Raw genomic sequence first — 16,501 nt, 5'->3', positions numbered from 1 at the left:
TTCCATTTCTGCTAGTGTGCGACTGCCCAGGGAGCACTTGGCACTCATTAGAGGCTCAATAAATGTCTGTGGATAGGCTGCGTGCACCGAGCATCGCCTTTACCAGTCCTGGGTACCTCTGGGCCTTTCTCCACCTCTACTTCCCCGACTGTGTGTGTGCGGGGCTGAGGGGTGCTGCGCCCGAGGAACAGTCATCCTGTTCCTTGGGGACCCAGGACACAGAATGGGGACGACGAAGGGCGACTTGGGGACCCGTCTCGGCCCGGGTGGCGTCCTGCACCGCGACCCCAGCTCGCAGGGCTCCCACCCCCCACCTGCCGCCCACCCCGGGAGAGGGGGTGGGCCCAGACTCCGGCAAGCCACGCCACCCGACGCCCAGTGGACGGCCTCCCGCGGAGCTCCGCCCCCCGCTGCCGCGGGCCAATGAGCGCGTGGCTGTCAGCTCGTCCTGCGCGCCGGCTGGGTGGCTCCAGAGCCCGAGCGATAGCGGAGCTTGCTGCAGACAGGAGCGCTCACTGAGCGGCCGCTCGGTGCGTCCGGTGCCCCGCACGCCCGCACCCGGCGCAGCCCGCTCTGAGCATGGGCGCGGCGGCTGTGCGCTGGCACTTGTGCGTGCTACTCGCTCTGGGAGCGCGCGGACGGCTGGTGGGGGGCAGCGGGCTCCCAGGTAAGCGCGAGGATCCGGGGGACTGCGGCGCGCGGGGACCTAAGGGCTGCCACCCCGCGCCGTCGGAGGCTGCCCCGCGCCGGGTCCTGCCTCCTTGCAAAGTAACTTCTGGGAGCGCCCAGGACCCGCGGGGGCGGGGTGGGTTGGGGCCCCGGGAGGGGAAGCGGGAGGCCGGAGAAAGAAAGGAAGAGCGACGGCCGCCTGCGGGCCCGGTATGCGTACGAAGACCGGCGGGGACCCCCCGAGCCGAGAGTGGTGCTCCCCCAGGGCCGAAGACTTGGCAGCTGTCGCATAGGGGATACCCGGAGGTGGCCAGAAAGGACGCTCTAAGACTGGAGGGGAGGTGGGGAGATGAAGGGACAGACGGACAGGAGCCGAGGCGCAGAGGGAACAGACAAAAGGGCCCCGGAAGAAGCCCTGAGAAAGACAGCCGCGGGAGGGAAGAGGGGAGAGGAGGTAAGGGAGGGGAGCGAGGAGGCAGTGGACAGCGGGAAGGAGAAAGGCAGATCAAAGGACGGAGAGGAGGAGACAGATGGACACCAGAAACGGGAGGACTCGGAGGGGCGGCGCCGAGGGAGGGGACCAAGGGAGAGAGGAAGGATGGAGATGTCTGGGAAGAGATGGACAGATGGACTGTCAGACCGGAGTGGGAGAAGAGACGGACAGACATAGGGAAGGAGGTGGATGGGGAACACGAATCGCGAGCAAACCAGAACTGCGTGTCGAGAACATCAGAGAGGGGGGCAGGAGGCACAGGAGGAAGCCAGCAGGTCAGGGCAGAAGGAGCTGCTAGGTGGGGATGTCCCTTCCTGATCTGAGTTTCCTGGAAGGGGCTCCAGAGCAAAACTGCACACCCAGGCTCTCTTCTCACATCTCCAGTGCACCTTGCTCTCCCTCCAGCAGAATCTCCCGAGGTCTGTTTTCAGAGGGGTGGGTCTGTTTGTGAGAGTCCCACAGCAGATTCAGGGCTGGAGAGAGTTCATGCTAGTCCATGCTACTTCACCATTGGCGCTGAGTTTTCTTCCATGCCCCCATTCCAGAATCCCAGCCTTCTTGGGGGCACTAGACATGTCTGTGGGCATTCCTTCCCCGCCCCCAGGCTTTGGGGTCCTTCCCCTCTGTGGGACTGTCCTGTGTGCCTCTCCCTTCCTCTCTGTCCCTCCTGGTATCTATTGCTTCTCCTCCCCTCTTCCCTCTGTGGATGCCTGACCTGCCCAGAGCTGACCTCAGAGTAAGAAAACCAAGATTGAAGTGAGCAGCCTGTGTTTGAAGGCTGTGCAGGGATCTGCAGCCTGACTCAGCTGGGCTCCCCTGCTCCCAGGCTGAGTTTATAATTGAAAGGCAGACAGCTCCACCCACCCCTTCCAAACTTCTACATTCCCATCTCTCCTACCTAGGTAGGAGATAGAAGGGATCTCAAACCCCTAGGGAACTTCCTGCCCCTCACTCTCATACCCTGACCCATGGGAAGTAGGAGGGTGTCTCTTAGAGGTGCCCCATGTGATATGGCCCTCTCTGGTGTCCTGCCCTTGAAGCAGTGGTCCCTCTGGGGCCAGCTCCCCAGAAAGCCCCTCCCCCACAAACTCAACACCAGCTCTGGCAAGCACTTTCTGGTTTACTATGCTGCCTGCCTCTTGGCTCTTGCCTACTGCCTTTGGGCATCTGTAGAGGTGGCCCGCACACTTGAGCATAGTGGCTGGCCTTGGGAGGGATACTGCATATGTGTACATGTGCTTGCCTGTGTTTTTCATGTGCAAGTGTGTTCAGGGAAGAGTCTGCTGTGTTTCTTTTCAATGTCTCTCTCCCCTCTGGTGAGCTGGAACCTTGGAGTCTGAGTGAGGAAGAAGAGTCTGGGTGAGGGTAGGGCCACAGACCTAGAGTCCAGTGTCCAGCCAGGGGATTAATTCAAAGTGGACATTCTTGGGCACCATGAAGTCTAGGGTGAGGCCAGATGGATGAAGATGTGGGGACATTTGGAGCCTCCCAGGGGGGATGTCCTCAGGGCAGCTGCTGAAAGTCCCTTGTCTGCTCACCTGAGTCCTTCTGCCTGTCCATCTGTCTGGTGGTCACAGCCAACTGGACGGATAGTGACACCCAGACAAGCTTGTTCTGTGACAGGTCGAGTCCAGGAGCGTGTATACTGGCCTCAGATCTCTGGTCTAAACCTAAAGTTCTGACTGTTCCCTGAGTAAACTCAGAGCAAGAGAGTGAGCAAGTGAGGGGACAGGGAGAGAGAGAGAGAGAGAGAGAGAGAGAGAGAGAGAGAGAGAGAGAGAGAGAGAGAGAGATCAGGTGTGTGTGCAGAAGGTCTTTTTCATCGTGCAGCCATGACTGCAGCTTTCTGTATCTATGTGCTGAGAACAGCAGATGCACCGGAGCCCTGTGAGCTTGGATGGTGCTGGGGTCTAGAAGCTGCAGTATGAGAATTGGCTTTCTGAGGCAGGGGCCTAAGTTATCAGGGTAAAAGGCAGATCTATGGATTCTGCTCTGGTTTGAGTCCTAGGAGATAATCCTTCCCACTGCCTTGGGGCTAAATTCACATCCAGGTTACCGGCGCCCTCCATGGATGGCCTCCACTCAGTGTTTGCACACTGTTCTGCCTTAGTTTCCTCATCTGCAACCCAGAGGGACTGGATTTAAGTTCTTCCGGGGCCTCTTTTGGAATGAAGAGTGTGGACAGTTGGGATGATGCCTGTGGAGAAAGCAAGATCCACAGAGAGGTTTTTCTTTCTGGTGTCCCTAACATTCAGCTTCTCCACATCTTGAGTGAGGATAATAGCCATACCCAAATGGACTGTTAAGAAAATAAAGACCAGATGTGTGGTGTCCTGTGCCTGGCACAGAGAATAATACCAATTGCCCCTTGTCCCACCAAATTAACATGTGACTGTCAATGTCAGTTACCCCAGTGGTCAACGGTAGGGTGGGGGCATGAACTTCCAGCACGGTCTCAGATGTCTTCCTAGCATGCTTTACCTGCAGTTCCCCCTTCCCCACAGGAGCCGTGGACGTGGATGAGTGCTCAGAGGGCACAGATGACTGCCACATAGATGCCATCTGCCAGAACACACCCAAGTCTTACAAATGTCTCTGCAAGCCTGGCTACAAGGGGGAAGGGAGGCAGTGTGAAGGTGAGTTCCCTCCGTTCTCCCCACCAAGCCCGGGGCCAGAGGGAGGTGGCCGAGACCCACCCTGTGGTGTACTAACGTGACATTCCTATATCTCTGTGGACATAGACGTCTTGTGTTGCTCAGAGGCCTGCAGGCTTCCAAGAGATATAGCTGCTCACCTGGAGGGTGGAAGATGGAACTGGAAATGGAGGGTGCCTGGCTTTCACATAAGTTTTAGCCCTTTTATTTCTTGAAGATATCAAGGGGAGCCAGTAAAAGCCCAGGATGACTCCTCTTCTGGACCCTGAACTCAGACTTGAGACTACCCTGTGTAGCCTGTAGCTTCTACAGAGGACCTGCCCATGCATGGGCTGGGCTGTGAGAGTGGCTCAGCTGGCTCTCCTCTTTCTAATCCCAAATCTTGCACAGCTTGTGGTTCAAGCCATTCATCTGTCCAGCCTCTCCTCTCTGCACCTGGGGTACTGGGTTGGTGGTTCAGAAGTAGAAACCCATTCCCCAGGGCAGACATAGTGGTGCATGTCTGAAATCCCAGCACTCAAGAGACCCAAGGCAAGCCAGGCGTGGTGGCATACACCTTTAATCCCAGGAGGCAGAGACAGGTGAATCTCTGAGTTCGAAGCCAGCCAGGTCTACAAAATTGAGTTCCAGGACAGCCAGGGCTATACAGAGAAACCCTGTCTCAATAAAATAAAATAAAATAGAAAGAGTTCAAGGCAAGTGGATCTATAGGCTGAGGTCATCTTGAGCTACACAGAGGGTTGGTTTGAGACTAACCTGGACTAGATCATTAGATCTCAAAAAATGAAAAGAAAGAAACTGCCCCCCTGCAGAGAAAGTGAAGCCTTTGTGGTACTGGTATCCAGGAGTCTGAGCCAGAGAGGATATTGTCCCATGAAAATCTTATGGTCATTTTGACCCCATTTGAGTTGGGCTATTGGGGTCTAAAAGCTATTCTCCCTGAGCTATGTACCCCCGACCCAGGCTTGCCTGTCCACCCTCCATGTACAGAGGAAGATCAGCTGAGGCAGGTTTTGACAGCAGGGTTTCCAGAGCTCTATAATAGTGCAGATAGGACTGAAACCCAGAGTTTCTGACCTTTTGTCTTGGCCTTAACAGCAGCTCAGTTTTCAGTGTGGGGTTGCATTGGGAAAGCATTGCATGACAACAGGATGGGGTTCTGCCCTTTCTGTCCAGGCTCTGCAGAGTTGGGGCCTTACAGTTGCCAAACACCCCCAGGAATGCTGGCACCACTGACCCAATGCATTTACTCAGCCCTGACAGCCTGAACGGATGGCATCTCTATATGGGTCCTGCTTAGTGTCGGCACCTCGTTGGCTTGTTTGGGTCCCCGGGAGCTGCGGAGGGGAAGCTCGTGTGACCCATAGGCCTCTGGGAAGTGGGCAGGCAGCAGGTGGAGAGAGAAGGTCATTTGCAAAATATTTGGTGGAGTGGTCTGGCTCGGCTGCTGGCAGGATCTGGAGGATTTGTAACTCTATGGTCCAGGTGACACACGTGAGGACATATGTATCCTTTCTAACCTTGTCCTTGAGACTCAGTGTCCCTAGCAAGGGAGGGCCACGACTGGCACATCCCTTCTGCTAGCTGAAGCCGCTGAGCTGGCCTGTCCGTCTCGCAGCCCAGCCCCTGCTGTCCTCTGCTTTTGGGCTTTCATCTTAAGCCTACTCCTCTGAAGCCCTTCAGAGCTCAGCTTAAACTCCCTGTGCTGATGGAGCCCTGGACTGAGAACTTGAACTTGAGATCCTTCTGCCTCTGTTTCTGTGATTACAGACGATGACAGATGTGTATCATCACAGCTGGCTGATAGAGTGTTAGGGACCAAAACCAGGGCTCCCTGTAGCTAGGTAATTGTAGGCTGAAACTGCTTCTTCATTTCCCGGCTGCCCAAACTTGAATAAGGACATAGAAACTATATTAATTACAACATTGTTTGGCCAATGTCTCAGGCATATTTTTTGCTAGCTCTGACATCTTGAATTAATCCATTTCTATTAATCTGTGAATCACCACAAGGCTGTGGCTTACCAGTAAGGTTCTGGCTAGCAACTGGCATCTTTCTTCTTTGGCAGCTAGCTACATGATGTCTCCCCGACTCTTGTCTACTTCCTCTCTATGTCTCTGTTCGGATTTCCCGCCTGGTTTTACTAAGCCATTGACCAAAGCAGCTTCTTTAATTACCAATGGTAATAAAAACATATTCATAGCATACAAAGGGAAGTTTCATATCAGGTAATCATTCTATAACTGAGCTATGTACCAGCCCAAGAGCCAGACTCTTGTTCCCAGTCAGCTCAGCCACCTGGTTATGTGGACTTTTTGCCCGCATCTGCTCCGGAAGGAAGCTGTAGTGCCCTGCAGGAATACACTCCTATCCACCTGCATTAAGCACCCATCATGCTCCCAGAAGCCCCTTGGCTGCCCTCCACTGTTGCTTTTCTGACTCTGCGTTCCAATGCCATGTCTTAGTCCCCAGCCTTGCTTGCTGTGGCCTGGGTGTTGGGACTGTTACTCTCAAGCCATATGCTTACGGCTTTGCCCCCAGGAACCCAGGAGCACCTCCCTTATGAAATCTGTCATTGTGCTCTGGCGGAGAGTCTGATGTTAGTCCTAGCCTGAGGGATAGGTTTAGTTTGAGTTCACTCCCCAACCAAGACTGGAGTTCAGATGAGCAATTCGTGAGACCCCAGTGAGTGGGAAGTGGGGAGCGTGGGAGTTGCTAGGAGGATCCTTTCTCTGATGGCACCATGTTGACCATGTGTCATGTGGGAAGAAAGTAGGGCATAGCCTAACCTCTGCAAGGACCCTTGGTTGCCAATCAGCCTACCTCTGACCTGAATACAGAGTGATGATTTACCCTCCACAAACATCAGTGTCTCCTTTGACTCTTTGGATTCAAACTGTTCCCCACTCCCCCTGAAGACTGGGCTAGGCACAGTGCAGTGTGTGAAGCCTACTGCCTTGGTACTAGCTCCCAGTGTCCAACATGCAGATGAGTGTGTTAATCACCACCATGTGCTTTCTGAGTAGCCGTAAGCTCCAGGAGATTGTGAATGGTAAAGACCTATCAGAGTCCCACAGTGCCACATACCTTGGAGGTGACACTCATGGTGCCATGTTTCCTTGCCCTTCAGTTGGCTGTACCCTATTAGCTAAAGTTGTTTGTCAGAAGCAGTCTTAAATCACAATGCATGCTGGTTGGCCTGGGTTCAGAGGACCCGGGTGGAGCCACCCTGCTTGCAGGTGTCTTATGCCTGGAGACTCTCACACAGGCTTTGGTTGGCATCAGCACAGCCTGCTGGAACATTAACCCAGGGGTCATCAGATCTTCTAAGATGGTTACCCCCAGAAGACTGCACACACATCTGGAAGGACTCACAGGCCACATTCAGGGTAGCCTGAGGGATCTCAGAGACCACCCAGATGTTTATTTCCTGGTTCAGATGGTCCAGGGGCCATCTGAGAGAGAAGGACCTTGCCAGGATCAGGGTGAGAGCCCAGGTGTGATGGGCCCATTGCTGTGCGTCCGCTGTGGTCACTCCTGCCTATCATGTTCTGAAGGGTCCTTCTTCAGTTGAGCAGAGTCATTAAAGAATAGATGTTGAGCCAGATTGTTGGGACTCACACCCTGCCTGTGTATCAGGGCCAGTCACTCAACCTCTGTGTTTACAGTGAGCATCGTTCTAGCAGCTGCTTTGTAGAAGGCAAGGGTTAAGTGCATTAATGTATTTAAAGCATGAAAGCATGCCCTGGCATGTAGAGTGTAACACACAAGCATTAGCTGCTGTTGCTGTGGACCATCAATGGTGGCAGAACTAGCAGGTGATGATGAGGTGGGTTTTTTTTATTTTTATCTTTTTTGGCAATGCTGAGAGTCAATCCCAGAGTTTTGGGCAAGCCACATGACAAATACTGAATTATACCCCTAGCCAAGGGTGATAATGATGATGAAGGTGATATTGATATTGGATGTGGTGATATTGATTTAGATGAAAGTTATGGTGATAGTAATGGAGATGACATTGGTGAGGGTGGGGGTGGGGTGGTGATGGTGAAGGTGAGGGTGATGCTGATATTAATGATGTTAGTGACTGTGATGTTGATGATGGTGGCCAGGGTGATGGGATGAGGTGATGTTGGTGATATTGATGATTAGTGATTGGGATCCTGATGGTGACAGTGGTGATGGGATGAGGTGATGTTGGTGATATTGATGATTAGTGATTGGGATCCTGATGGTGACAATGGTGATGGGATGAGGTGATGTTGGTGATATTGATGATTAGTGATTGGGATCCTGATGGTGACAGTGGTGATGGGATGAGGTGATGTTGGTGATATTGATGATTAGTGATTGGGATCCTGATGGTGACAGTGGTGATGGGATGAGGTGATGTTGGTGATATTGATGATTAGTGATTACGATACTGATGGTGACAATGGTGATGGAATGAGGATGACGTTGAGGCTGTGTCCCATATTTGGTTAAGTATCATCTCATCCTGCTGGTGTATTAATGCTGGCAGAGGGTTTGCTTGGGATGACAAGGTGACCCTGAGGTAAGGGGTTTGCTGAGGACCACTGCTAAGGTTCTGATAAGACTGAGGAGTTTTCTCTGTGACTTGTGTCCTGGTGGAAGTGAACTTGTGGGTGTAGAAAGTTGGAAAACACATCATAGGGCACCCAAGTGGTCCCTGAGCTTGGCAGGTGACTCCTGGTGGCCCTTTCCATACCCACTCACACTTCCATTTGAAACCCTGCCATACTGCATTGTATCCTCCTGGACTCCTTCTGGACCTGCCTCAAGGGCTGTGCTTGTCAACTGTTAGATTCCCATGCCAGGAACCTAGCTGTGGAGGGAGGGGTGTCCCCAGGGCCACCTCCTTCCAGAAACTGTCATGGTTCCCAAACAGGTGAGTTCCCACCCGTTCATCCCTTCTCAGAGCCTGACTCCCTATGGCAGTACCCTGAGGCTGGCCCAAAGCTGTGGTCGGAAGGCAGTTAGCAGCCCAGGGAACATCAGGGAAAGTCTCCCTGAGCCTCACATGCTTTGAAGACTTACAGATGAGGAAACTGAAGTCTCTGACTGGTGTAGACCAGTGACAGAGTTCATCTGAGGGAACTGGGTCCAGAGAGGTCGGCCTTCAGACAGATGACCCAGCAGAGAGATGCCAGCCATTAGCCACCGTGTCTCAACAACTTGTGCTGGGGTCTCCACAGTTTGTCTGTAGGCTGTGGGGAGAAAGACTCCTAGTCATGCTGGGGTCTCCACAGTTTGTCTGCAGGCTGTGGGGAGAGGGATCCCTAGCTGTGCTGGGGTCTCCACAGTTTGTCTGCAGGCTCTGGGGAGAGGGATCCCTAGCTGTGCTGGGGTCTCCACAGTTTGTCTGCAGGCTCTGGGGAGAGGGATCCCTAGCTGTGCTGGGGTCTCCACAGTTTGTCTGCAGGCAGTGGGGAAAGGGATCCCTAGCTGTACATTGAGGGAGGAGCCAATAGGGATCCTTTTCTCCACAGCTGTTCCCTAGAGACAGGTCTGTGACTGTGACTCACTTAACTCACATCATCCACGGGACAGATAGGAGGCCCTCTCCGTGGGCTCCCTCCAGGTCTCTTCTCTGCCCAAACACTTTGAGCTGCTGCTTTTTTCTCTCTTTTTTAATCCTCCCCTCCTAAACCTCATCCCGGTTGCCTTTTTTTTTCTTCTTCTTCAAACCCCAGCTCTTCCTGGGACCTTTCCACATTCTGTCTCCCAGCCCCTCCTCCCTTATCTAAGCTGTGCTTCTGCGACTCATGGACCCTTCGGACACAGGCCTTTTGGAGGTCGCGACCATGTACCAGCAAGCCCCCTGTTCTGAATTAGGCAGGCCTGTTTGAGCTCATTCTGCCCCAGCGGCAGACTGGGGCCAGGAGGGGGCAACTCATCCCCTTTAAAGGCTTCAACTCATTTAACCTTAATCGCCTTGTTTTCATAGACATTTGCGAAGGAAAAGGGCCAAATTATAGCTTGAATTGGGTCTTACTAATCTTAATTAAAAGCTCTCGTTTATAATCAGGACCAGGCCTCAAACGAGGAGCAAACCACCCTCAAATGGCTTGTTTAAATAACCAAGACCCCCTCCACTCTGTTAATGGCTGTTTAGTCTGAACCCATGGCGCACATTGCCCTTCTATGTGTGCTTAATTTTTAGACCATTCATTCAAGTGGTTTATTCCTCTCACAAGTTTCAACTCAGGCCCTTTTCAAAATGCTGTAATTAAAGCTCTTGGGGGAAATGAGATTTTTGTTTTGGCCACAATATATTAAATATATTACTATTTTCCTTTTGGTGTGTGTGTGCAAAAAGAAAAAAAATGACAACCGTCAGAGATCGCAAAATTAGCATGTATGTAACGATTGTAAATAATCGCTTCCTGGATTTTATATCCCCGGGGTGTACTTGTCAATCACTAAAGTCAGGTAGATTACAGAGCATGTCATAAAAGGGTTTTAACCAAACTCTTAATAACACACCCAGTGATTCATTTAGTTTATCATTAAGGGAAAAAAAAATCTAAAACCAATTGGCCTTTGTGGCAAATAATGGCTGAGGTCCTATTAAGTCATTTCCATCATGATTATAGAACACTTTATTGAAACTCTAGGTAGAGTTTTGTTTTTTTTTTTTTTTTTTTGCTTGGGGCAGGGGAGGCCAGGAAAGGCTTGAGCGGGTGAGGTCGAGCAAGAGGGAATTCTCCTCCCCCTAAGTCTGAAAACATGCAATTATGCATACTAATGTGTGCACTGCCCAAGATGAAAGCGGGGGGTGGGGGTGCGTGGGGGGGTTCCAGCCGGGGGAGACTTCAACTCCCCCTTACTTATTCCCAGGTAGCAATTAAGTGGTGTTCTCGTTTCGTTCTGTTTCTGTGACAAAATGTGATGAAAAGCAGCACAGGGAGGAAAGGGTGTATTTTAGCTTACAGTTTCGGGGTACAGTCATTGTGGGGAAGTTGAGGCAAAAACTCAATAGTCACGTCACAGCCACACTCAAGGAGAGAAAGACAAATGCATCCCTGCCGCCTGCTTGCTTGGTGATGAGCCAGCCAACCAGGTGGTGCTACCCACAATGCACTGACTGGGTCTTCCCACATTCAGTTAACATTTGGAATAAGTCTCCACAGACATGCCATAGGCCATCTTGATCTAGACAATCCCTCATGGAGACTCTCTTCCAGGTGATTCTAGGTTGTGGCAAGACCATAGTTAGAACAACCCAGCAGGAGTCGGGTGGGGGCTGGAGAGATAGCTCAGCCATTAAGAGCACTTGTTACTCTTGTAAAGGACCTGGGTTTAATTCCCAGCACCCACATGGTGGCTCACAATCTTCTGTAATTCCAGTTCCAGAGGATCCAACGCCCTCCTCTGACCTCCGTAGACAACAGTCACACATGTGGTGCACACACATACATACATGCAAGCAAAACACTCAAGCACATAAATTTTTTTTTTTTTTTTTTTTGGTTTTTCAAGACAGGGTTTCTCTGTGGTTTTGGAGCCTGTCCTGGAACTAGCTCTTGTAGACCAGACTGGTCTCGAACTCACAGAGATCCGCCTACCTCTGCCTCCCAAGTGCTGGGATTAAAGGCGTGCGCCACCACCGCCCGGCTCAAGCACATAAATCTTAAAAGGGGGAAAACCAACCCAACCCAGGCAGGATTGCTTGTGAGTGGTTGCAGTCAATGGCAGTTAAGTTGCTTGGAGAGTCATTGCGGTCCCTGACTGTCTGATCAGGGACAATGAAAACCTTGTGCACTTGTATGGGAGACAAGTTCACCTAAAATGTGGGACCTGGCCTGGAGTGTCCAGAATGTTAGCCGAGGGTTTTCTCGCCGGCAGGGTTTGCACTGGGCCCAGGTGTGTTTCCTGGTCATGACCTCGTTGATTAGCCGGAAGCTGGGAAAGACAGAATGGGTTGGTAAATAGAGGCAGGATTCAGTGGGGGTGCAGAAGAGAAAGTGGGTATCTACCCTTGCCTGTGGTAGGGGAGAAGGGGGTTTGGTGGGAGGTGGGGGAAGGTGGAGAATGTTCTCGGAGGAGGTACTATCCAAGCCATGCTAGGAGGGTGGAGCAGAGGTCTCTGACGTTGCCTCCAGCTCTGGGGTCAGTGGATAGAAGAAAACTCAGAGGGGTTCACTGTTGCCCAAAATTCTGCAAGTAACGGGTCATCCTGAGCCCTCGTTTCCTCAGTCTGCCTCCCTTGACGATGGGAGCAGCGACACCTGCCTAGGAGTGTGCATCTGAGGAGAAGTTGAGGGAGGGAGTCTGTCTTGCTCAAGAACAACAGTTCTCAGTCTGTGGGTCCCAACCCCTTGGGAGTCACATATCAGAGAGCCCACATCTCAGGTTCATCACAAGCCCACATTGTGATTTATAACAAGAGCAAAATTGCAGTTAGGAAGTAGCAGCTAAATAATCTGGTGGTCACCACAACACGCAGAACCGTGTTGAAGGGTCGCAGTGTTAGGGAGGCTGAGAAGGGCTGTGTGTTGGAGGTGGCCACAGAGGCCTGTGTTTGGTGTCTTCCCCTTTAAACTTTTCCCACCTGGCTTCCCACACCTTAGATCTCCTGTCCCCTCAGGCGGTAGCCCTTCTCCTCCCTGCCTCCGGGCTCTCTCTCCTTCCCTCCCCTAGGCTGCTTCTTATTACAGTGGCTGTATTTGTGTTTCCATCAGAGGAATTCTAACCAGAAATAAACCATTATTTCTAAGAAAATAAACTGTGGACTCGTTGGCCTTTGAGGGCTACTGAAATGGATATCAGCCTTCCCCAAAGGCCTTGAGACAAAGAGTGCAGGGGCTTGTGTATACGGGCAAGGTCAGGGGGTCCCAGAAGTTGTCCTGACTGGTCTTCCAGATGGATCCAGGCTGCAACCCTTGGAGGACTAGGACTGGAGCTGTTGTGGTTGCCTGAGGCTTCAGACCCAGGTTCCTAACAAGCTGTCAGGGATGCTCTTTCCCTATGCCTTTCAGCATCTCCAAGATGCACCCTTCTCTCAGAGGACCCAGGCCTTCTGCCCAGGCCTCCCTTCCTTGAGAAAGGGTATTGAACTGAGAGTAGACACATGGGGACCAGAGCTTCTTGCCTTATGCATCTCTCAGGCCTTACCATACTAACTGCCAAGTTCAGAGAGGGCCAGAGGTCCCAGGCCCCTTGGGCCCCTACTGGAAGAAGTCCCTCATTCAGGGTGCTCCCCACCCTGGCAGTGACAGATGCTGCTGGGCCATCAGCACTTGTCGCGTTCCCACTGCCAGTACCACTGGCAGACCTGGACCTCTCTGGGGTCCTCTTACTTCCTCCCTGAAGCGAGGCTGGCAACTCACTGTGGCAAAGGTCCAGTCTGAAGGTAAGGGGCTACCATAGCCACAGCAGGAGGGCAGGCAAATGTCCTAATCCCCAGTGGATACTATGGCCATGAAGCTCTGGTCTGCTGAGACGTGGGGCTGCCCTTGGATGGTTTCATCCAGATCAGGGACACCTCCAAAGCTAGCCTGCTTGTATTGGGCTTTTGGCTTTGCAGCAAACTTGCCCTACAAGTAGGGGAGTGGAAATGGTCTTCCTTACGTGGGCCACAGGGAAGGTTTAGCCAGTTGCCATGAGGGGTCTCCTCTGTTACTTCTGTTATCTGGGGGAGGAGCGGACAGAGGCTAAGCTGGGAGTCCTAGGTCTAAGGCTGGGTTTGCTGATGAGCTCGGTATCCAAGACTCCCTCTCAGGACCCTCAGTTACACCTCTGTGCAAACCACAGAACGTGGATCAGTTCTCTGACCCAGAGCTACAACTTCAGCCCCAATACCTGTGTGCTCCTGATGATCTGGGGACTGGATTTGCAGCCCCTGAAGAGTCCTGAGATTCAGGGTCTGCAACCCTGCACCCCACCCCGTCTTGCCAGAGGAAGGTGAGAATGACTGATAACTCCTGGGATCCAGTTTGTAGTAGACAGGAGAGAGAGAGCATGGGGCTGACTGAGCCCCAGGCCTCTTCACTGCCACCCCCAGACACTTCCAGGGTTCAGTTTCCATAAACCAATGTTTTGTAAGGTCTTGAGGCCAGAACTTGGGAAAGAGCCCCAAGGAGGGGTTTAGACTATGGTCAAGGGAGAATTGCTATAACTCGCCCATCCTTTTCCTAGTGGCTTGGTAGGGACACCCCTCTGATCTTGGGAGAATACACCCCACCGTGGTCCCAGGCTGAGCAGGTAGCATGGAGCGTGGTTCAAAGTGAGCACCCTTGAGCCAGGTGCAGTGGCGCACACCTGAAATGCCAGTTCCTGGGAGGTGGAAGAAGATGAAAGTTAGAGGCCAGCCTGGGCTACATAGTAGGAATCTGTCTAAAAATATTTTTTGGAAACAAGATAGAAAACACAGCACACACAAAGCAATCGTCCTCATGGTTCTCCTGCATCCAGGAAGAAGCCAAAAGACCAGCTCACCCCTGTGGATACGTTCAACAGTAACACTGGCTTTTCTTCCGATGAAAAATGATCATTATTGCGTGGCCACATGATACACGTGGGGCTCATGCCCCCGCGTGCTGTGGAGGACTGAGATGCAGCGAAGTCTGCCTTCTCCTTTCAGTTTTGTGTGGGTTCTGGGAAATCATGTGCTATCTGTGTGGAGATACAGTTTGCATACCTAGCATAGTTGGCCCACGTGACCTCTCCACGCCAGTGCCTTTTAGTGACTCCACAGCGGCTCATCACCGTGATCCTTTTAGGAACTCCATGTTTCTTAGCCCCCACCCCTAACCCCAGACTTGCAGGCCCTGTGACCACTGGACACCACTAGTACACATTCTGTATCTGGGCTGGCCTGTCCAGGAGACACTTTGTGGATAGAGTCACATGCTATGTGGCCTTTTGTGACTGAACAGGGGTTTCTTTTGTGCCTTTTGTTTTTTTGGAGTTGTTTTTATTTTGTCTTTTAAGTCAGGCAGCCTGGCTCAGTCCCTGGCTTTGCTTGCCCTAGTAGCCTTCATTTCCCTTGGCATAAAGTTAAGGTGTTGGTACCCATCTCTTGGAGTTGTCCTAGGTGCAGGACCCACACACTGCCCTGTGCTGTCCCACACATTGCCAGGGCCGGTCAGTGGAAGCGACGGCCAGGTTGCTTGTTCATTCTCTCAGCTGTCAGCCAATGCTCATCGCATACAGTCTGCCAGCTTCTGAGGCTCAGGCTGAACAAGATACACATCCCCATGGACTGGCAGCTTCCAATGGCACAATAACGTTGGTGTCTATAGGTAGGGGAGCTGGGGCAAGCTGCAGGAGGAGGGGGCAAGCTTCAAAGGGGCAGGCTAAGCTTCAGAGGGGATGAGACACCTAATCCCAAGCCAGGGTTATTAGGAGCCTGGGATGGGGACGATGCTCCAGGCACAGGGAGCTGCGGGGAAATGCTTAATGATGGACAGAAGCCACATGGGGCACTGACAGAGGGTCACAAAGTAGCTATGGCCCCACAGAGATCTCAGGTCTCAGAGTGGGATAGGGACCTTCACTTCCTCTGGCTGAGCAGTGGACATTGTGCTCAGTTAGGAATGAGAAAGTATATAGATTGGTGTTGGTTTTGCGTGACCTTTGACCTCCCCTGTAATTAACTGCCGGGCCCACTTCTGGCATTGTCCCTGCAGAAGGGAAACCTGATCGATGGATGCCAGGGGTCCTCGGAGAGCTGGTCTCATTACTCAGTCATTACAGACCTGGAGCTTAACCCCTCACCACCGGAGACTGGGGACTTAATCCTTCCTGCGAGGCAGAGACCACCTTCCCGGGAGCACAATTAGCCGACAAACTGGATTAAGATTTATTCATCAATAAGGACTCGACTTCCTAAGCCATACATCTCTCCCAGAATGGACGTCTATCCAAAGAGTGCATGGTTTTCCTAAAGCCACAGACAAAGGAGGGACAGGCTAGCGCCCAGTCAGGGACGAGGTCTTTGTTAGAGCATCGGGGGCTTCCCATCCGGGAGGAATGTCTAGAAAAATGCCCATCAGGGGAAGTGAGACCTTGTCACGAATGGCCTCTGGGAATGAAAGTGTGGTTGCTTTCAAAGCCTCCTTTTGAGGTTTTTCACCAACCTTGATTTAAAAAGGAAAGAAAATTGTCCTAGAATGGTATTAAAATAAAATGAGAAGACAGTCAGATTCACTGGGAAAGAATCTTCTGGAACCTAGACACCAAAGAATAAATATATATTTTATAAGACAGTGAGAATCTATTTTTAATTAAATGGAGGGAGAAAAAAAATCCATCCTCTTTGGGGTCTACCCCAGTGCTGCTGGCACAGGACCATAGCTGTGGGATGTTTGTGTTGACATTTTGGTATAGGAAAAGTCAGACCATGTGACCTTTGAAAACACCCCTAATACGTAGTTCCTGTGTTGTTTGCGCTGTTCTGTTGAAAACTATCCTCTACCAGGAATTAAGTTTTCATTAAAAGGGGGAGCTCAGCTGTGTTTATGGCTCACCTTTTGTGATTCTCCTGGGATTGCCAACTGAACAGTGTCACCAGGCAATCTCATTTATTTCTCTCTGTCTTAAACCTTTATTTCTGAAAATCATATTGCCTTTGGGGTTTGGTTGGTTGGTTTTCGAGATAGGGTTTCTGTGTGTAGATTTGGAGCCTGTCCCAGCACTTGCTCCATAGACCAGGCTTGC

At 51.8% G+C, this 16,501-nt stretch overlaps 1 protein-coding gene across 2 annotated transcripts in view; it reads left to right on the top strand.

Moving 5' to 3' along the window:
* Nucleotides 1-494: 494 nt before the first annotated feature.
* The window catches only part of Scube1 (signal peptide, CUB domain and EGF like domain containing 1), a 115,433-nt gene continuing 99,426 nt past the window's right edge, over nucleotides 495-16,501 (top strand). For both annotated transcript variants that reach the window (XM_057791761.1, XM_057791760.1), the window contains exons 1-2: nucleotides 495-667; nucleotides 3,667-3,798. In XM_057791761.1, the coding sequence (XP_057647744.1) occupies nucleotides 580-667; nucleotides 3,667-3,798 (220 nt within the window). In that variant the 5' untranslated portion in view covers nucleotides 495-579. The remainder of the gene's footprint in view (nucleotides 668-3,666; nucleotides 3,799-16,501) is intronic.

The sequence above is a fragment of the Chionomys nivalis genome, chromosome 17, assembly GCF_950005125.1.
Source record: "Chionomys nivalis chromosome 17, mChiNiv1.1, whole genome shotgun sequence".
Lineage (NCBI taxonomy): Eukaryota > Metazoa > Chordata > Mammalia > Rodentia > Cricetidae > Chionomys > Chionomys nivalis.
Note: the sequence above shows the minus strand (reverse complement) of the source record. Positions and strands in the feature narration are given on the sequence as shown.